At 59.8% G+C, this 21,384-nt stretch overlaps 4 protein-coding genes across 4 annotated transcripts; 2 read left to right on the top strand and 2 right to left on the bottom strand.

Annotated features, from left to right (window-relative positions):
• Positions 1-319: 319 nt before the first annotated feature.
• BKCO1_900010 (elongation factor mitochondrial) lies at positions 320-2,921 on the top strand (the record flags this gene model as incomplete). The annotated part of the gene is made up of 4 exons (XM_020279738.1): positions 320-528; positions 593-704; positions 791-1,966; positions 2,016-2,921. 4 exons carry the CDS (start codon positions 320-322, stop codon positions 2,919-2,921), a joined length of 2,403 nt encoding a protein of 800 aa, XP_020133025.1.
• Positions 2,922-3,524: 603 nt separating this feature from the next.
• Positions 3,525-5,063, bottom strand: BKCO1_900011 (alpha beta-hydrolase; the record flags this gene model as incomplete). The annotated part of the gene is made up of 4 exons (XM_020279749.1): positions 3,525-4,486; positions 4,565-4,765; positions 4,818-4,891; positions 4,954-5,063. 4 exons carry the CDS (start codon positions 5,061-5,063, stop codon positions 3,525-3,527), a joined length of 1,347 nt encoding a protein of 448 aa, XP_020133085.1.
• Positions 5,064-5,729: 666 nt separating this feature from the next.
• On the top strand, positions 5,730-7,901 carry BKCO1_900012 (uncharacterized protein; the record flags this gene model as incomplete). The annotated part of the gene is made up of 2 exons (XM_020279760.1): positions 5,730-5,986; positions 6,038-7,901. 2 exons carry the CDS (start codon positions 5,730-5,732, stop codon positions 7,899-7,901), a joined length of 2,121 nt encoding a protein of 706 aa, XP_020133023.1.
• An 800-nt stretch (positions 7,902-8,701) lies between these two features.
• BKCO1_900013 (uncharacterized protein) lies at positions 8,702-21,204 on the bottom strand (the record flags this gene model as incomplete). The annotated part of the gene is made up of 3 exons (XM_020279771.1): positions 8,702-8,929; positions 8,998-20,892; positions 20,953-21,204. 3 exons carry the CDS (start codon positions 21,202-21,204, stop codon positions 8,702-8,704), a joined length of 12,375 nt encoding a protein of 4,124 aa, XP_020133024.1.
• Positions 21,205-21,384: the final 180 nt, after the last annotated feature.

Raw genomic sequence — 21,384 nt, forward strand, 5'->3', positions numbered from 1 at the left:
AAAACAGCATGTAATGATCTCGAGATAAAAGCCGGACCATTCGTGCACGAATGGGCGGCATAGCATTGGATCACAAGCAACAAATAGTAGTCATTCACCAGCCAATGACAGCCGCTCAAATACACATGACACGTGATGGTCTCGATAGGGTTGTGCCTGAGTCAAGTCTTGGCGAGGTTAGGGCAAAAAAAGTTCCCCGGGCGATGGTCTGAGCTTGGGCGCTCTCGGTGGTTTGGCCGCCATCTCCGCAGGCAAGACAACCTTCGGCCGCGTCCTTCGTTTCCTTGTGCATTTTCGCGTTTCTTCATCGTCGGTCAAGATGAGGGCAACCGGGCTCATCAGAGCGCAAGCCGCCGCGCTGCGCTCCGCAACCAATGGTGCCAGATTGAGCTGTCGCCAATCGACCCTCATCCGGGCCAGGTGCGCGTCCACCGCCGCGCTGCGCCCAGCTTCCGCAGCCATTGTCCAGACTCCCGGTGCAAAGCTCTGGTCTGCGAGAAGATGGCAGTCAGGTGCCGCTGCTGCTGTGTCAGTACCCTCTACCTGAGCATTAGGCAGTGGCGCGTTTTCCATGGACTGACACGCCTCCCAGGCTCGACGCCGCCCAGCAAGACCCATCGCAGCTCACGCAAGACGCTATCGTCGAGAACCTCGATCCGGCCGAGTGGGACCGATTGCAGAGAGTTCGGAACATTGGCATCGCTGTACGATACCCCCCGGCCATTGCGGATGCTTTGCGCCTGTGAACGCAGGTAGATGGCGAACGTATGGCTGACGACGACGACACCAGGCGCACATTGACAGTGGCAAGACCACGGCGACCGAGCGCGTTCTTTTCTACACCGGCCGTATCAAGGAGATCCACGAAGTGCGTGGCAAGGATGCCGTCGGTGCGAAGATGGACTCCATGGACCTCGAGCGTGAGAAGGGTATCACCATCCAGTCTGCCGCTACCTTCTGCGACTGGGTGAAGAAGAACGACAAGGGCGAGGAGGAAAAGTACCACTTCAACCTGATCGATACGCCTGGACATATCGACTTCACCATTGAGGTCGAGCGTGCGCTGAGAGTGCTGGATGGCGCCGTCATGATTCTGTGCGCCGTCTCCGGTGTGCAGTCGCAGACGATGACGGTCGACAGGCAGATGAAGCGCTACAATGTCCCCCGCATTTCTTTCATCAACAAGATGGACCGCATGGGAGCCAATCCGTTCAAGGCTGTTGAGCAGATCAACCAGAAGTTGAAGATTGCGGCCGCTGCCATCCAGGTTCCTATCGGCTCCGAGGACAACTTCCAGGGCGTCGTCGACTTGATCCGCATGAAGGCTATTTACAACGATGGACCGAGGGGAGAGATTATCAGGGAGACAGATGAGATCCCCGCGGATCTGGTGGATGTGTGCAAGCAGCGCCGTGGCATGCTCATCGAAAGCCTTGCGGACGTGGACGAGGAAATTGCCGACATCTTCCTTGAGGGAGAAGAACCTTCCAAGGAGCAGCTGAAGGCCGCTATCCGCCGCGCTACTATCAATCTTAAGTTCACTCCGGTCCTTATGGGTTCTGCTCTTGCGGACAAATCGGTTCAGCCCATGCTGGATGCTGTCGTCGACTATCTGCCCAATCCCGCTCAGGTTGAGAACATGGCTCTGGATAAGAAACGCAAAGAGGCTCCCGTCAAGCTCGTGTCGTACAACTCTCTCCCGTTCACTGGTCTTGCGTTCAAGCTCGAGGAGAGCAACTATGGCCAGTTGACCTATATTCGTGTGTACCAGGGATCCCTCAAGAAAGGTATGAATGTCTACAACGCCAGGACGGACAAGAGGGTCAAGATTCCCAAGATTGTACGCATGCACTCGAACGACATGGAGGAAGTTCAGGAGATTGGTGCTGGTGAAATCTGTGCTGTGTTCGGTGTGGATTGCGCTTCCGGCGATACCTTCACGGATGGAAAGTTGGAGTACACCATGGTAAGTCGTCATCATTAACCTTTGTTGGCTTTCGACTAAGTCTTTCAAGTCCTCTATGTTCGTTCCCGAAGCCGTCATCTCTCTGTCAATCCAGCCCAAGCACACCAAGGACGGCGGCAACTTCTCCAAGGCCATGAGCCGCTTCCAGCGTGAGGATCCTACATTCCGTGTCCACGTCGATTCGGAATCGCAGCAGACCATCATTTCCGGCATGGGCGAGCTGCATTTGGATATTTACGTCGAGCGCATGCGCCGTGAATACAAGGTCGAAGTCATCACCGGCCAGCCGCAGGTCGCGTACAGGGAAACCCTCACCGAGAAGGTCAACTTCGACCACACCCTCAAGAAGCAGACCGGCGGTGCCGGAGACTACGCCCGCGTCATCGGCCACATGGAGCCCACGGGATCCTTCGGCGACAACACGTTCGAGCAGCACGTCGTGGGCGGCACCATCTCAGAGAAATACCTGTTCGCGTGCGAAAAGGGCTTCATGGACTCGTGCGCCAAGGGCCCGCTCCTCGGCCACAAGATCCTGGGCACCAGCATGCACCTGGTCGACGGCGCGACGCACATGACGGACTCGTCGGAGCACGCGTTCCGCATGGCGACGCAGCAGGCGTTCCGCAAGGCGTTCCGCGAGGCGCGGCCGCAGGTGCTGGAGCCGGTGATGAAGACGACCATCACCGCGCCCAACGAGTTCCAGGGCAACATCGTCGGCCTGCTCAACAAGCGCAACAGCACCATCAACGACACGGAGATCGGCCCCGACGACTTCACCATCTACGCCGACTGCTCGCTGCAGAGCATGTTCGGCTTCTCCACCCAGCTGCGCGCCGCCACCCAGGGCAAGGGCGAGTTCAGCATGGAGTTCAGCCACTACAGCGCCGCGCCGCCCCAGCTGCAGCGCGAGCTGATTGCCAATTATGAGAAGGCGCAGGCGGAGAAGAAGAAATAGATGGGAGATGCGAGTATTGTAGGTCTTGGGGAGAGGTGGAAAGAAGATGGAGATGAAGATGCGCACGCACCAAAAAGCCTACGGCTGTTGTTGTACGATATCAATGGCGGGACGATGGGATACGGATGGCCCGGATTGGATGGATGGATGGATTGAAAAAGAAAAAGCGAAGCGTGGGATTAGGTAGGATGATATTTGCGCGATTCTGCATATAGACAGGAGCAGGCTGTGCACCTTGTTTTCTTTCCCTTCTTCAAATCTTTCACGGTTCTATTCTTGTACTCTTTACATGATCTTGCGTTTGTTCTAGGGGTTTTGCTTTTCGTCAGAAGAACAAAAGTGGGAATCCTCAGGGCATGCGTTGTTGTTGTCGTCGTTGTTGTTGCATTGCGGCAATAGAGATACACCGAACTCCTCTCTCAAGAATGAAAACAAAAAAGATTTTATACAAGACCTCTCCCTCTCTCTCTCTCTCTCTCTCTCTTCCTCTCCCGTTAGTCGTCGTCATCGTCGTCGTAGTCATCGTCTCTCTAATTCCAACATCCGCCGCTAACGTTTTGCGCCGTGGCATATATCTTTCTCTCTCCCCCTCCCATCCAGAACTCAAGCAGCACCAGCAGCGGCAGCAGCATCAAACGCCCTCCGCACGGCCAAGGCCACCGGCGCGAAAGTGACGACGCGGTTGTGCCCACCAAAAGGCACCAGGTCCATGCGCACGTCGACTCTAGCATAATCACCACCACCACCACCACCACCACCAGCAGTCTTGGTCTTCATCGCCGTGCGCCGCAACCGTGCCGTCCGCTCGCCATCAGCTTGCACGACGACGTCCTCGATCTTGGCTTCTTCGCCGCCGGCGGTGCTCGAGGTCTGGTTGACGACGGCGGCGCTCGCGGCCTCGTACAGCGCCTGGCCGTGGGTCCAGGGGATGTCGAAGTCGTCCTTGGCGTGGATGACGTGCAGGCGGAGGGTGCGCTTGGTGGTGGTGTCGGAAGCGGCTACGGTGCCGACGAGGGCGCCGATGCGCGAGGCGGTGGGCCAGGTGTCGACGATGGCGGCGCGCAGGTAGTTGGAGAAGCGCGGGTAGCCGCGGACGGGGGAGAGGACGGGGACGAGGCCGAAGATGCGGTAGGTTTCGAGGAGGGTGGGGAGGGAGGTGAAGGGGGCGATGAGGAGGATGGCGGCGAAGTCGACGCGCGGGTTGTGCTGCTGGTAGTGGTGGGAGAGGGCCGCGTGGGGAGGGCTGGCGGTGCTGGCGGTGCCGTTGGGGAGGAGGGAGAGGGAGGCGGATGGGTCGGCGAAGTGCAGGCCGACGGCGCTGGCGACGGCGGTGCCGAGGGATTGCCCGACGATGACGATGCGGGAGGAGGGGATGCGGAGGGTTTCGAGGGCGTAGGTCGCCAGTGCGACGCCGTCGGCGATCAGACCGGCTTCGGTGGGCGTGCCGGTCGAGCGGCCGAAGCCGCGGTAGTCGACGGTGACGAGGTGCGTGTTGGGCTGGGAGGTGAGGGCGCGGTAGGTGTCGGTGCGCCAGCCTTGGGCTACGTGGCCGGCGTTGCCATGGACTGTGAGGTTCGTGTCAGTTCTAGACGGGTTGGATGCGAAGAGAAGGAAGGACAGCGATGGGACGAAAGGATACGCACAGTTGATGACAAGGCGAGCATCAGGGTCGTTTGCCAGGAGCTCAAAGGCTTTGGTTTGCGTGAAGTCGCCATCAGGAGAGCCTGAGGGCTGCTCCAAAAGCTCGGATTCGTGCTTCTCGTACACGTTGAGAGGGAGCACGTGCCATGCGTAGAGGAGCTCATTGTCCAGAGTTGTAAGGTTGAAAGCGGTGACTTGGTTCTCTAGTGGGGTGTCAGCAATCCAACACGATATGATATGTTTAGGGATTCCGACTTGCAAAGCCGTACGCTTGCGGCTTGTCCACGTCGGCCCACCAGGCGCCGACTATCTTGTTGGCGTAGAGTGCGCTGGAAGAGAAGGGTACGAATAAGCATGGGCCGCAAGTTTTGGGCAAGGTAGATTGACGCACTTCCGCTGAATGGTAACATTGGTCAAGCAGAGCATGAGGGCGGCATACAAGGCGCCAGCCCCTGCAAGGCCAAAGTAGGCCTTTTTGATCAGGGGGTTGAACGGTAGCATCTTTGTTTCTGACACACTTGTTAGAACGGACGCTTCAATTGAAGCAGATGGACGGACTGAAATGTGAGACGGAAGAGATGGAAGCAAAAACAACGGTTGGTGCCTGGATCAGACAAGATAACGTGAAAGCTAGGACTGGAGTGTTTGAGCGGGAATAAAGGCAAAGACTCGGAAGCGGAATGACAAGGCAGACAATAATATCGCGGCTGACGCCAGCATTTGCATACCTGGCTTCTATCAACCTTGGTGGATGATGCGGACGAGTGGTGGGCGATGGCCGGAGCTTGTTGGTTGTTCGGTCGTGGTGGCGGTCTCGTTTAGTCTTGGCCGGCAACACGGTGGCGCCGCATGTGATAAGGCGGCCATAGCCACACACCCTCCGGACGACTCATGGCTTGGGTAATGAAGGGCTGCGCGTCCTCGGCTTGCTGGTCTCGTGGCTCTTTGCATGCGGTGAGATGTTTGTGCGCGGCCGACTGGAAATGGTCTTGGCCGGAATCCAGCGGCGCGTCACCCATCCGAACTTCGCGTGAGCCGTCGCGACTTTCTTCGCCGCCATGACGCGCGCCTTCCCACAACCCTACCCTACCTTCCCGACCATTGCGCATCCTGCGCCGCCGCGGCAAGAAGTATTGATTCCCGTTGGCCTCTCCACTCGCCGCAAAGATGCAACGGCGCAAGTCCGCGCGCAACCAGAAGCCTGAGCCGACACCTGCACAAGAATCTCCCGCGCCCGCAAAGGAGACTGCGAAGGGCAAGAGGAAGGACACGCCCGTCAAGGAAAAACAGGCAGACGCTCCGCCCGCCCCCCCGCCGCCTCCGCCATTGCCCACCAAGCTTACAACTGGCCAACCCATCCCCACCGTCAGAGAGCCACAGCCCGCCGGCTTACCAGAGTCGGACTGGCAGTCCGTGATAGAGAGGTATGGTCTCTGAAGCCACCATGTGAAGGTTGAGCTAAACGTTGTTTGCAGTGGTGTCTTGAAAGCAGCACTCGAGAGGTCGCGACAGAAATGGATGACTCCCGGCATCTTCGAGCTCTACTACAGCAAGGCGGGGAAGAAGAAACTGCCAAACAAGGGCAAGAACAAGGAGGAAGCCAAGGACAAGGACAAGGATAAAGACAAGACCAAGGAGGGCGGTGGAGACGGCGCCAAGGAGAAGGAACCGTCCGAGACGCTCAAGGCGAAGCAGATGAAGCGTGAGGGCAACTGCAAGCTCTATATCGACCCGCACCAATGGGACATCACAATATGGACCATGAGGGAGAACACGGTTCCGCCTCCACCGAAGCCGAAGCCAGCTCCACCTCCACCCTCGTACAATCATCCACAAGGCCACTACTATGGCGCCGGTTATGGTGCTACACCACCCTACCAACACTACCACCCATATCCCCCACAGCACCCTCAGCACCCACAGTATCCACAACACCCGCCGCATCCTCCACCCATGCGCAAACCACCTCCGCCCGCCGCACCAAACCCACCTCCGCCGAGTCGACCTCCCCCGCCGCCCGAATCGAACCCTGCAGCATCGAAGCCAGCACCCGATCCAGTCATCCACATGCTTGCCGAGCGTGCCAATACAAATTTCAAGTTGAGGGATATCATGAAGATTGTAGCAAGAGGAGATGCCACAAAGGAGCAGCTGGAATATTTTCAGTCGCACATCAACGAGCTCACCGAGAGGCTCGAGGCACAGAAGAAGGCACAGCAAGCGCAGAAGCCACCAGCACCACGGCCCACTCCTCCAGCTCATGCTGGTCCCACCCCTTCACCCGCCCCAGCGAGTCCCAGTTCTGCACCAGCACATGGCAGCCAAGCTTCTCCGAGCGTTCGCGCCAGTCCGGCTCCGCAGCCTGTACAAGCTAGTCTAGCACCACAGCCACCCGCAGCTCCCTCCCCACAGCCGACTCCACGGCCCCCTTCTGCTTCCTCGGCACCACCAGCATCCACCCCGGCCGCAATCAGCGCCGTTCAATCCGTACCGCCCCGTCCCAGCCCCTCGACTCCGACACCGGGGAAGATGCCCCAACAACCACCCATGACCTACTACACACCCCCCGCCCCACCAGGACCCTACGGCCACTACACGCCCGCGCCTCATCCTCACCCCCACCCTCCACCACCTCCCCAGCCCGTCCAGCCCGTCCAACCGGTCCAGCCGCAACAACCACCCCCTCCTCCTCCCCCTCCGCCCCAACCCACCTACCGCGCCCTCTGCATCGACTTCAACACAAACGGCGACCGCCTCCTCTTCCCCCGCGAAGCCATCCTCGAGGCGCTCCCGGGCAACCAGGTCCTCGCCTCCTTCCTCAAGGTGCACAAGGTCGACGCCGCCACGCTGGCGCAGCTGCCCAAGGCGCAGACGTACTACGAGCTCGGCAAGGAATACTACCAGCCCATCACGGTGCGCTTCCGCGCTGCTGCCGCCACGTCGTCGTCGTCGTCGTCGTTGCCGTTGTCGTCACCGTCGTCGTTTTCGGCGTCGTTGAACGACGGCCATGGAAACGGCAACGGCGTGCTGCAGTGCCTTTTCCGGTGGGTTCGCCCGCAGGAGGAGGTGAGGCGGTACATGGATGAGGTTATGGATCGGGCGGAGCCGGCGGAGGATGTGGAGTTGGCGGCGAGGTTGCCGAGGGAGGGGTTCGTGCAGGAGGGGACGGGGACGGGTATGGTTGTGGGGGTGGGAGAGGGGGGTGGTGGTCACAATAATGGCAAGGGGAAGGATGGGATGGCGGCGGCGGCGGCAGCAGCAGCGGCGGTGAAGGAGAGCGTGGAGAGGGTGGGGACGCCGATGGGAGAGAGGGATAGGAAGAGGAAGAGGATGAGGTGAGGTGAGGTGGGGTGAAGAAGTGGGGATGCATGGATGGGTCTTTTGCCGTTGTCGCTTCTTGAGAAGGTAGTAGTGGTTATTCTTTGTGGCGATTATGATACCCCCACCGTGGGCGGACGGTGGTGAATGCTTGGACGAGAGATTGAGCCTTGGTTGTGCAAGCTGATAGGCCTTTTTTCTCGTTCCAGCGTCCCCGTTTGTTTCTCACGATAAAAATGGCAGCGCGCGTATACGAATTAACCAAAAAAAAAAAAAAGAATAAAAGGGCAACAGGCTGAGTCGAAAATCCAATGCTCTGCCTCTCTACGGCTGTGTATGTACAAGAAGGAGAGAGAAAATGATGAAAGTCCCATATCCCAACCAAGAACGAATCAGACCAAGGCTTGTTTTTTTCCCTGGTCCATCAACCCCACCTTTCGCATTACAGCTTCCTCCCCATGCAAGAGCAAACGCTGGGTTTTCGTTTGACAGTTTTTTTCGTGTTGTGGTTTCACCTACTGTCATTCTCCTCCTAAACGCTTCGTTATGATAACACATCATGTTCATGGGTCCCCGTTTGCCCAAGCCGGTTTTTCAAACAAAAAAAAAAAAGATAGCGGTAGAGTGAAAGGTGGGGAGGACAAAGAAAAAAAGGAAAGACAATAAGTGCGCGCATGTGTTGTACGCGTACGAGTGAGTGTAAGTATGCGGGTTTTCCACCAAGAACAAAAAAAAAAGAAAAGAGATTACAGATACACATTTCTGTAGGTAGCGTTCATGACGTGTCACACCGAGTCAAAACCCTCCCCGCCCCATCGTCCTCATCTTCTCAACCTCATCTCATCCTCAATCTCCTCCTTCGGGGGATGCCTAGAATTTGAAATATATTGGGTGCCGCGGTAGTGGTGGGCCTGATCGTCGTCGCGGGCCGCGTCGTCGTCAGCAACGTCGACGGCACCCCCCCTCCCAGGCCCAAAGACGCCGATAACGAAGCGGCGACGGCAGGAAGAGGAGGCGAAGAAGCGACAGGGCCGACGGACGATGCCGGCCTGGTGGGAGCAGCAGCGGGTGATGATGGCAACTGCGGGCCCAACGCTGCTGGCGAAGATGCTGGTACTGGCGGCGCGCCCCCTAGCGATGCCTGAAGCTGCGCGGAGGCGGAGAGGAAAGGGTTGTTGCTGTTTGCGGGAGGCGGCGGCGCTGCTGGCGCCACTAATGGTGGTGGGGCTGATGCTGCTGGTGGTGATGATGAGGGGACGGCAGGAGCGGGAGCGCCGAAGAGGCCGGGGATGAGGCCGGCGAGAAGGCTGGCCTGCGCGGCGGCGGCCGGGCTGCTGGGGGCGGCGGCGGCGGCTGTGGGGAGCGCGGGAGCACCGCTTGAGGGCAGGGCTGGAGCGGCTGGCGGGACGGCGCTGCTGCTGGGCACGGGGTTCGCTGAGGGCGGCAGGACTGAGAACGCTGGGGCTGGGGAGCTGACGCCGGTGCGGCTTAGGGACGCTGCGGGCGGGGCGGCTGGTGGGATGCTTTGAGGAGGGGCGGCAGCGGCGGCGGTGGCACCGAGTGAAGCGGCTAGGGATGCGGATAGGGCCGCGTTACCGCTGGGTAGGGCCGGGGCGGCTGCGCTCGAAGGAGCGGCGGGAGCGCCTAGGAGCCCGGGGAGAAGCTGTCCTAGGGGACCATTGTTGTTGTTGTTCGCGGCGGGGCTGCTCAACGCGGGAGCGGGCACGGCGTTTGAAGCAGGCAAGCCAGCGGGGGCATTGCTACTCGCTAGCACAGGAGGGGCGGGAGCGCTCGAAGCGGCGGCGGGAGCGCCTAGGAGCCCGGGCAGTAGGTTTGGGAGAAGACCGGCCGCGACAGGACTGCTCGATGCAGGCAGAACCGCAGCTGGGCTGGAGGGTAGAGCAGGCGCCGCACCTGCGGGAACGCTTGGAACAGCCGGACCGCGGAGAGCACTTCCACCCGGAGCCTGAGAAACCGGAGGAGCTGCAGCTGGAGGAGTTGGGAGCAGGCCTGAAAGGCCCAAAGAGGCGCCCAAACCGGGTATGGAGGCTTGAAGTCCGCCCGGACCGAGGCTGAGGCCTGGACTAGGCGAGGCCAGTGCAGGGGGTGAAAGAGAGAGACCAAGTCCCAGGCCGAGTCCACCAGGGGCGTTCGCGGCCTCAGTGGGCGCGGGTTGACCGGGGGCGAGGGAGAGGCCAAGTCCAAGACCGAGACCGCCGGGGCCGTTGGGGGCGGCGGCGGCACTTGGGACGGCTGCGGGCTGGCTGGCGCCCAGGAGACCACCTAGCAGGCTGGCGAGCGGATTGCCGCCGGCAGGAACGGAGGAGACGCCACCCTCGACCGGAACGCTGGGAGCTGCTGCCAAGGGCAGACTGACGGCCACTGAGACCGAAGCACTCGGTAATGGGAGAGCAACACTTGGTGCCGGACCGGCGAGGTTCGAGACTGGCACAGGCACACGGGGAGGTCCCGGAAGCGAAACACTCACACCGGCTGGCAAAGACGCGGACGGTGGTGCCTCGGGAGTAACGAGGCGGGAAGCAGGAAGCCCGAGGGATATGGGAAGAGATTCCGATACTCGGAGGCTCTCATTTGGAACGAACGCACTTGGCGGAGCAGCAGGAGGACCGGCGTTCGGAACGGACACTTGGGCTGGCCCGGCAGATGGGAGGGCAGGTGCTGCGACGGAGCTGGGCGTTGGAGCCGCGGGGGCAGGGCCCAGGAGACCGCCGAAGAGATTGCTTGTCAGAGCGTTGCCCAGGTTGGAACCTAATGCAGCGACAGCCGAGGGGAGAGCAGCGGCGGGAACGCTGTTCAAGCCAGAGCCTGACACCGGGGTAGAGCTTAGCCGCAGGCTTACCGCGCCACTGGCCAGTTGTGAAGGAACCGCACGCGATTGCCCAGGTACAAGTGCCGAGACAGCTGCAGGAATGAGGCCCCCGCCCGAAGGACTGAGGACCGAGCCAAGCGCGCTGACAATCGGATTCAGAGCATTGGTGCCTGCAGAAGGGAGCGCCACAGGTAAGCCCTGTGAAGCTATATTCACCAAGTTCGAGACTGCCGAGGTCACCGGCGCAATCAACTCCGGTGCCACAGTTGGCAGATCAGTGAAGAGCTGCGCGAGTTCTTCCGGAGAAAGTTGTGCAAGGTAAGCTTCTATATCGGGCATAACCGTGGCGATGGCCGTGGGCTCATCAGGGAATACAGTTGGTAGGAAATTCAGGGAGAATGGGTTCTCAGGCTCCTCGGTTGAACTGGGAATGTAGGTTGATCGAGGGGTTTCCAGGCTGGGGACACTTTCACCAAGTGAGCTAGTGAGACTACTGGAAGCATGGGACAGCAGCGGGTTATTCGAAATTTCAGCAGGTGGAGTAGCTGAAGGAGCAGCCGAAGAAGAAGCTAAAGGAGCAGCTGAATGAGCAACTGAAGCGGCAATGGGTGCCAGAGCGGTGTTTGCAGGTGGAATCAAGCCTGGGAGGCCGGGCAATCCGATGGATAGGCCTGGAGCTGCGACGCTGGGAACAGCAACACTCGGTAGCGCAGCCGACGGTGATACCGAGACATGAGCGCTTAGTGACAGATTGATACTGGAAGCGGGACTGCTGGGGAGGGCAGCTGATGGGATGCCGGGACTCGACACACCAATGCTCGGGGGAGCAGCTGACGGGAGGCCAGCGCTCGATGACAGCGGGACACTCGGCACGCCAGCCGAAGGCGGAGCAGCAGGAAGACTAGAGCTCGGCAATCCTGCAGAAAGCGGAGCAGGAGGAACACTTGAGCTATGCGAGCCTGCGCCTGGCAAACCAATCCCTGGCAGGCCGATACTAGGGAGGCCGATGTTAGGGAGACCAATGCTTGGAAGACCGACGCTGAGTGCAGGTAGAGCAGCACTGGGAGGAGCAGCACTCGGAAGAGCGACGCTTGAGAGACCAGGATTGATACTCGAGGAAGCCGCACTAAGGAGACCAACGCTGGGGAGACCAACGCTTGGGAGACCGGCGCTTGGGAGACCGACGCTGGAAACGCCACTCGGAATGCTAGCGCTGGAAAGGGCAGCACTTGGAAGAGCGCTGCTGGACACACCTGCAACTGGTGAACTGGTCCGGGGCAGGCTACTGCTCGGAGCAAGCCCGAGGTTGGAGACACCAATAGGAACGAGATTTGCGCTTGAAACCCCCGGCACACCGGCACTAGAGACGCCAGCGCTGGATAAAGCAGCGCTGGAAGGTCGAGTACTAGACAATCCGGCACTGGAAGAAGCAATGCTTGGGGCACCACCGATACCTGGTAGGCCGATTCCCGGTAGTCCAAGACTTGGTAGTCCAAGACTCGGCAGTCCAAGACTCGGCAGTCCCAGACTCGGCAGTTGAATACCAGGTAATCCAGCACTGGATACAGCAGCACTGGGGACAGCGGCACTGGGGACAGCGGCACTGGGGACAGCGGCACTTGGTACAGCAGCACTGGGCACACCAGCGCTAGGAGGGCGAGCACTAGTCAAGCCGGGGCTGGAGGAGGGAGAAACGCTTGGAGCACCACCAATACCTGGTAAGCCGATTCCGGGCAGTCCGAGACTCGGGAGAGCAACACTCGGAAGAGCAACGCTTGGGAGAGCAACACTCGGAAGAGCAACGCTTGGGAGAGCAACGCTTGGGAGAGCAACGCTTGGGAGAGCGACACTCGGAAGTTGAATACCAGGCAACCCAGCACTGGGAACACTCGCACTAGGAGCGCCAGGAGCACCAGGAGCACCAGAAGCACCAGGAGCACCAGGAGCACCAGGAGCACCGGCACTAGGTAGAACAGCGCTGGGCAAGGCAGCACTCGGGAAAGCAGCACTGGGAAGAGCAGCGCTCGGCGCAGCACCGCCTGGCAGGCCGATGCCGGGTAGGCCGAGACTCGGGAGAGCGACGCTCGGGAGGGCCACGCTAGGCAGAGCGATGCTAGGTAGGCCGAGGTTGGACAGGGCATTCGGCAGGCCGACGCTCGGCACAGCAGCACTGGGCAAGGCGGCGCTGGGAACGGCAGCGCTGGGCAGGCCGATGGAAGGTACAGCAGCACTGGGAAGGCCGACGCTGGGAACAGCGGCAGGTGCACCGGGCGAGCCGGCACTCGGGACCGCCGCGCTGGGGATGCTGGCCGCAGCACTCGGGGGCCTTGCGCTTTGGGATGATGCCACGCCTGGCGGTACGGAAGCCACGGCGGGCGACGGTGAAGGGGCAGCGCCTGGTAGGCCTATGCCGGGAAGGCCAATGCTGGGCAGGCCGAGGCCGGGTAAAGCGATACTGGGCGCGGCCCCGAGCGAGAGGCCAACGCTTGGGAGCGAGAGCGGGAGTGCAACACTCGGAAGGATTTGAGCGCTTGGCAAACCGATACTGGGAAGGCTGAGGGGGAGACCGATGCTGGGCAGAGCGCCACCAGCACTCGGGAGCCCAACACTCGGAGGAGCAGCTCCACTCGGTACTCCAGCACTGGGCAAAGCAGTTCCGCTCGGGGGAGCAGCTCCACCCGGCAGCCCAGAAGCACTCGGAGGAGCTCCACCCAGCGGAAGGGCGATGCTCGGAAGAAGACCGCCACCATTCGACAACGGCAACAAACTCGCCAATACCGACGCTACCTCGGACGCCAGCGGCAAATTCGACACCAACTGGCTCGCCACGGCCGGTACTCCGTTCGAGGACTGCAGCTGGCCGAGGGCCGACGCGAGCGGGGCGTTGGAAGACGAAATGGCCGACAGCATCGGGGCGAGCCTACTGACGGCAAGGGGAGGGAGGGCTGCGGCGGTGTTCGAGGACGCGGCCATGGATGATGGTGATGGCGATGATGGGGCGATGGATGATGAAGCGGAGGTGACGATGCGGCTCGTGGGCGCCAGGGGTGGGCTGCTGGGGCTGTTGGGTTGGCCGAGACCGGGGAGACCGGGGAGACCGGGCAGGCCGACAGAGGGGAGGCCGATGGAAGGTAGGGCGACGGACGGTAGGGCGACGGAGGGCAGACCAACGGAGGGCAGACCAACGGAGGGCAGATTAACTGAAGGCAATGCAACAGAGGGTAATCCAACAGAGGGTAATCCGACAGAGGGCAAGCCGAGTGAGACCGGTAGGCTGAGAGACAGGCCGAGTGATGGCAGGCCCGAAGAGGGAAGAGCAGCTGGAGGGACCTCTCCCGAGCGGACAGCAGCGGAAGACAAGCCAGGAGGGGGGGCACCAAGGAGTGATGGCAGGTTGAGTGATGGCAGGCCAAGAGATGGGGCGGCGGCGGAGGGCAAACCCAAAGACGGTAGACCCAGCGAAGGAAGTCCGACAGACGGTACACTCGGGCGCGCGACGCTTGATGGCACGGCACCAGATGGTATGCCTGCAGAGGGCACACCTGCAGAGGGTGCACCTGCAGATGGTACGGCTGCGGAAGGTTGTGGACCAAGACCAGGCAACCCTATTGGAGGCAGAGCGACAGATGGAAGGGCCAACGAAGGCAGGCCCAACGACGGTAGCCCCGAGGGCAGACCCAGAGACGGTAACGCTGAAGGCAGCCCGGCAGACGGTAGTTGGATAGATGGGAGCCCAAGGGACGGCAGCGCAGAAGGCAGCCCGGCAGATGGCAATTGAACAGAAGGAAGTCCAAGGGACGGCAAAACAGAAGGCAAGGCGATGGATGGCAGTTGAACCGAAGGCAAACCCACGGAAGGCAAACCCACAGAAGGCAAACCCACAGAAGGCAAACCCACAGAAGGCAAACCCACAGAAGGCAAACCCAAAGAAGGCAGGCCCACGGAAGGCAGGCCCACGGAAGGCAGGCCCACGGAAGGCAGGCCCAGAGATGGCAGAGCCACGGCGGGCTCAGAGGCACCAGGGACCAAAGGCAGGCCCAATGAAGCCAAGGCCGAGGATACCTGGTTGGGTGACAGGCCCAATGACGACAGTTGGCTGGGAAGATTGGCAAGTGCCGTGGCGAGGTTGCTGGGAATGACACGCGGGGGCTGTGATGTCGAGGAGCCTAGCGATTGTCCGTTGTTGCTTGGTGCACCGAGCCCCGGGAGACCTAGAGCAAGAGACGGCAGTGCAGCACCCAGTGAGGGGACTGCGGCACCGAGGGAAGGCAGTGCGGCACCGAGCGAAGGAAGTGCAGCACCGAGTGAAGGAAGTGCAGCACCAAGCGAAGGAAGTGCAGCACCCAGTGAGGGGAGTACAGCACCAAGCGAAGGAAGTGCGGCACCGAGTGAAGGAATTGCAGCACCCAGTGAAGGAAGTGCAGCACCAAGCGAAGGAAGTGCGGCACCAAGCGAAGGAAGTGCAGCACCCAGTGAGGGGAGTGCAGCACCGAGGGAAGGAAGCGCAGCACCGAGCGAAGACAGTGCACTCGGAAGTAATCCAGGACCCAGGGAGAGTGCCGACGGCAACCCAACACTAGGCAGATTTGCCCCACCCAGAAGCGATACCGAGGGCAGACCGAGCTGACTCGGCAAGTTGTTAAGCCCGCTCGGAAGCTGGACTGACGGCAAACCGACGCCTCCACTAGGGAGTCCGACGGACGGTAACGGCAGCCCGGCGGTAGGCAGACCGAGCCCTCCGCTCGGGACACCAAGCGACGGTAGCAGTCCACCGCCACTGGGCAGGTTGAGGCCGAGTGACGGCAGACCGACGCTCAGCTGAGGTACACCGATAGATGGAATGCCACTTGGGAGTGCAATCGACGGCAGGCCCGCGCTTGGAATGGCGATGGAAGGGAGCAGGCCACCGCCAATGGACGACGGGAGCCCGGCGCTGGGTTGTGGTTGTACGGGAAGACCGAGCAGGCTTGGGAGGTTGAGGGGTGCAAGGGGGGCTGCGCTGGAGAGAGGTAGACCGATGGACGGGAGAATGCCACCGCCAACGCTTGAGAGTGCGATTGGCGGGAGGAGCTGGCCGTTACTTGGGAGTGCGATCGAAGGAAGTGGAAGCGCGACTGACGGAAGGAGCTGGCCGTTACTTGGGAGAAGACCGCCACTCGGGAGAAGGCCACCACCGCTTGGGAGTGCGATCGAAGGCAGTGGAAGCGCGATTGACGGGAGGAGCTGGCCGTTACTTGGGAGAAGGCCACCGCTCGGGAGAAGGCCACCGCTCGGGAGAAGGCCACCGCTCGGTAGAAGGCCACCGCTCGGTAGAAGACCACCACTCGGGAGAAGGCCACCACTCGGGAGCGCGATCGAAGGCAGTCCAATCTGCGACAACACGGAATTCAGCGCGGGCGGCGGATTCGCCAGGACAGACTCTATCGGGACACCTGTCGGCAAGATCGCAGACAGCGCCGGGACCTGGGTGACGAGGGATGACACGATTCCAGCCAGGTTGGAGACCACAGGGGGTAATGATGGAAGAGAGCTGCCGACTGGAGGCAATCCGATCTGCGACAACACCGAACTCAGCGCGGGCGGCGGATTAGCCAGGACGGACGCGATCGGAACGCCTGACGGCAAGATGGCAGATAGCGCCGGGACCTGGGCGACGAGGGAGGATACAAGTCCAGCTGGATTTGAGACCGCCGTGGGCAGTGGAAGAGCGCTGCCGACTGGAGGGAGTCCAATCTGCGACAACACCGAGTTCAGTGCGGGCGGCGGATTAGCCAGGATAGACTCTATCGGAACACCTGTGGGAAGGATCGCAGATAGCGCCGGAACCTGGGCGACGAGAGAGGATACGAGTTGAGCTGGATTGGAGACGACCGGGGGCAGCGGAAGAGCGCTGCCGACTGGAGCAGTGACGATAGGACCGATAGGAAGCGACGGCAGCCCGAGACCACCGCCGGGCGCAAGAAGGGTTTGAAGCGCCGAGGGAATGAGTTGCAGGTTCGAGAGCGCGCTCTGCAGAGCCGGGCCGGGGTTCGCGAGGACCGAAGACAGCGCGCCGGGAACGTCTGCCGGGTTGGTGGGGAGGGGGATGCCGAGGCTGGGGAGGACTGAGTTGAGGACGGAGACGATATCGCTGACCGGATTTGAAGGTAGGGGTAAAGGTGGTAGCCCGCCGGTAGGAAGAAGACCGGGTGGTAGAGTGATTGGAAGTTCAGTGGCGGGGATTGGCAGACCCAGAATTCCGGTCGTTGGACTGAGCAAGTCTGAGAGCAGGTTCGACACGAGCGGCAGCGCTATGCTTGGTAGATTTGCGGCTACGCCGCCAACTTGAGATAGGAGAGAGGGCAGTGCGTTGGGATTGTTGAGAAGATTGGTAGGGAGTGATTCGATGCCGTCGATGAGGGAAGACAGTGCCGGATCAGACGTTGGCAGGACACCGTGAAGCAGAGAGAGTTCGCTCAAGACGTCCAAACCAATGGAGGGAAGAGCAACTGGGGGCAGGCCTTGACTTAGCCCGGGAAGACCAACAGAGGGCAATCCCAGAGAAGGCAGTCCAACAGATGGCAGTCCAATAGACGGCAGTCCAATAGGTGGCAGTCCAATAGATGGCAGTCCAATAGATGGCAATCCAGCCGTAGGAAGCCCCAGGCCCGGAAGCAACGTTTCAATCGCCGAAAGCGCCGCAACGGGATCCGTCGGCAACAAGCCCTGCACGATGCTGTTCACATCTCCTAGGACGCTATTAACAACAGCCGGAGCAGTCTGAAGCAGGTCGTTCAGGGCGGTCTGCACGCCGCCCAGGGCGCTCGACAACTCGGGCGCGTTTGTGGCGAGACTGGGCAAGTCTGCGAGGAGCGAAGGGAGGTTCACTGGGGCCAGAGACGGCAGAGGCACGCCGAGCGATACAGACAGTGGAAGGTTGAGGCTAATGCCAGGCAAGGCCGTCGATAGCTGCAGGAGGTTGGTCAAAGGAAGAGGCGGGAGAGACAGGAGGTTAGTGGGGAGCGCGAGTCCCGTTCCGAGACCTCCCAAAAGGCTTGTGACTGCAAGCAAGTCCGAAAGAACTGACTCAACCGGAACAGCAGTTGGGAGTCCTATGGGCAGGGTGCCATGGAGTAAATCGGATAAGGCTGACTCGAGAGGCACATTGGTAGGTAGTACTCCTAGCAAGTCGGATACGACTGACTGAAGAGGTATATTTGTCGGCAGGGCCCCAATCAAGTCAGATATCACCGAATCAACTGCGAGGTTGGTTGGCAGCGATAGCGGGAGGCCAGCGGAACCACCCAAAGGCAGACTTGGAAGCGGAAGGGGGAGCGCAGGCAAGGCTGTGGTGACGCCGAGCAGCTCTGATACAAGAGAGTTGACGGCCGGAACCGATGGAAGCGCTGGGAGAGCAGTCAACAGCTGCGACACGAACGACCCAATCGGAATGTTCGTGGGAAGAGAAAGGCTTGGCAGAGCCGTGACGATGCCCAAAAGCTCAGAGAGTACTGTTTCAACTGGCGCAAGTCCCAAAGTCCCAGTAGGAAGTGCCAACAGATCTGACGGGAGTGCCAGCAAATCCGACACAAGCGTCCCAACCGGCTCAAGGCCTGGCAGCCCAGTAGGAAGTGCTAAAAGGTCAGATACGAGCGCTTCAACCGGCGGCGCGAGGTCCGGCAGCCCAAGCCCAGTAGGAAGTGTCAACAGGTCCGACACAAGCGCTTCAACTGGTGCGACACCCGGAATCCGGGTAGGCAGTGCCAATAGGTCCGACACAAGCGAATTCACTGGCGCGAGATCCGCGACCCCGGTGGGAAGGTTCAACAGCTCTGACACGAGCGAATTGATCGGCTCGATACGCGCAATACCAGTGGGAAGTGCCAATAGATCCGACACAAGAGAATCAATCGACTCGAGGCCTGGAACGCCAGTAGGAAGCGCCAACAGCTCTGACACAAGCGAATTGACCGGGGCGAGATCAAGGACCCCGGTTGGAAGTGGCAACAGGTTGGTAGGCAATGGAAGAGAGATTCCGGGAAGATTGGTCACGATGCCCAGAAGTTCGGACACGAGTGGCCCGACAGGCAGGTTCGTCGGCAGCGGGATGGGAAGCGAAAGACCGGTCGCAACATTCAGAAGCTCGGACAGGAGCGAGTCGACGGGCAGGTTTGTTGGCAGCGGAAGCGCAGTCGCAACACCCAATAACTCTGAAAGGAGCGAGTCAACGGGCAGACCCGTCGGCAATGGGATGGGAAGAGAGAGATTGGGAAGAGCAGTCGCAATACCCAGCAAGTCTGACAGGAGCGACTCGACAGGAACATTTGTCTGCAGTGGAAGCGGCGGCAACGAGAGACCAGGAAGTGCAGTAGGGAGACCCAGAAGGTCCGAGAGCAGTGATTCGAGTGGCACGTTTGTAGGCAGAATCGTTGGAAGAGTGAGGCCAGGGATGACGGACGTAATCCCCAAGACATCCGAGAGGAGTGAGTCGAGAGGTATGTTTGTCGGCAACGTCAATGGAAGATCCGGAGGAGCGTTTCCGAGTCCCAACAGCGAGGACAAAAACGAGTCAAGAGGGACATTCGTTGGCAATGTCAGCGGGAGATTTGGAAGAGCAGTCGTGAATGCCAGAAGGTCAGATATGAGTGGTTCGATAGCCAGGTTCGTTGGCAGCGGCAGCGGAAGACTTGGAAGAGCGGTTGTAAGCCCCAAAATGTCCGATATGACTTCCTCCAGCGGAAGATTTGTTGGCAATGCGACCGCAAGACTCGGGAGCGCAGTCACGATCCCTACAAGATCTGAGACAAGTGACTCAACGGGAAGGTCGGCCGGCAGCGCTAGCGAAAGGTTTGGAAGAGCCGTGGTGATTCCCAGAAGTTGCGAAACCAAAGACTCGACAGGGACAGCCAGGTTAGTCGGCAGCGCTAAAGGGAGCGAAATTCCAGGCAATAGTGTTGTAATATCAAGCACGTCTGACACCAGAGAATCAACAGGCACTGCCGTTGGTAAGCCAAGAGAAACGGGTGGTATCAGAGCCGTGACTCCCAATATGCCAGTGATAAGGGACTGGAGAGGGACATTTGTTGGTAACCCATTTGGTAAGGTGAGTGAAACGCCAATGCTCGGTAGGGGAATGGACAAGTCAGGCAAAATCGTGGTAAGGCCAAGCACGTCTGAGATAATCTCACCGAGCGGAAGACCCGTGGGGAAGCCACCTGGAAATGAGAGAGGAACAGTGAGGTCTGGCAAGAGAGTTTGAATGGCAAGCAAATCGGACAGCACAGATTCCAAGGGAATGTTCGTTGGCAAACCGTTCGGCAGCGTCAGAGGAAGCGTAAGGCTCGGCAGTACCAGAGGGATCGTAGGGGTTGGCAACGGAAGGGGCAGCGACGGTAGGAGACTAGTAATCCCCAAAAGCTCGGAAATCAACGAGTCTACTGGGATATCCGTTGGCAGCCCGTTGGGAAGGGTGATTGGAAGGCTTCCGTTTGGCAAGAGGCCAGGTAGAAGTGACTCTAGAGGGACGTTGGTGGGCAGAGGCAGCGGCAAAGAAATCCCAGGTAAGACTGTCGTGATTCCAAGGATTTGAGAGAGCAACGACTCAACCGGGACATCTACTGGCAAAGACGGTATCGCTGTAGTTATTCCAAGCAGTTCAGACACTAGGGATTCCACCGGGATATCCGTGGGAAGTGGTAGTGCGGTAGTGATTCCGAGAATTTGGGACACCAGAGCTTCAACTGGAATGTCAGTCGCAAGTGGTGGCAAAGCCGTAGTAACTCCCAGGATTTGTGAGATTAGGGATTCAACCGGCAGGTCAGTAGGCAGAGGCGGCAGCGCCGTTGTGATCTCAAGGAGTTCAGAAACCAAAGAATTAATCGGAATATCCGTTGGCAAACCTGGCAGTTCAGTAGTGACAGCAAGAAGCTCGGAAACTAAAGAGCTGATCGGAATGTTCGTTGGTAACCCTGGTAACGCGGAAGTGATCCCAAGAAGCTCGGAGATGAGAGAATCAATTGGAACGTCCGTCGGCAAACCTGGTAATGCAGTAGTGACACCAAGGAGTTGTGAAATCAAAGAGTCGACCGGAATATTAGTGGGTAAACCCGGCAATGCTGTAGTGACACCAAGGAGCTGTGAGATCAAAGAGTCGACTGGTATATTAGTGGGCAAACTCGGCAATGCCGTTGTTACTCCAAGGAGCTGTGAAATTAGAGAGTCGACCGGAATATTAGTAGGCAAACCCGGCAATGCCGTTGTTACTCCAAGAAGCTGGGAGATCAAAGAGTCGACCGGAATATTAGTAGGCAAGCCTGGTGACGCGGTAATGACACCAAGAAGCTCAGAGATTAAAGACCCGATCGGGACATTGGACGGAAGAGAAGGAAAGGCCGTGGTTATCCCCAGAAGCTCAGATAAGAGGGATTCCACAGGGAGATTCGTTGCAAGATTGGTAGGCAGCGACAGACCAGGCACAAGCTGCGACGAGAGCGATTGGATAGGACTGCTTGTCATGTGAGGGATTGTCAGGCTCGGAAGCTCTATGAATGGTTGCGAAGACGGTCCAGCCGACAGTCCAACCGACAATTGGGCTGACAACCCAGCAGACAGTCCGGTCGACAGAGACGGTGAACCAGAAACAGATCCCGTGCTCGTGCGCGAGCGCGAGCGCGAGCGCGATAACCTAGAGAGTCC

Source organism: Diplodia corticola (assembly GCF_001883845.1).
Source record: "Diplodia corticola strain CBS 112549 chromosome Unknown scaffold9, whole genome shotgun sequence".
In the NCBI taxonomy this organism is placed as follows: domain Eukaryota; kingdom Fungi; phylum Ascomycota; class Dothideomycetes; order Botryosphaeriales; family Botryosphaeriaceae; genus Diplodia; species Diplodia corticola.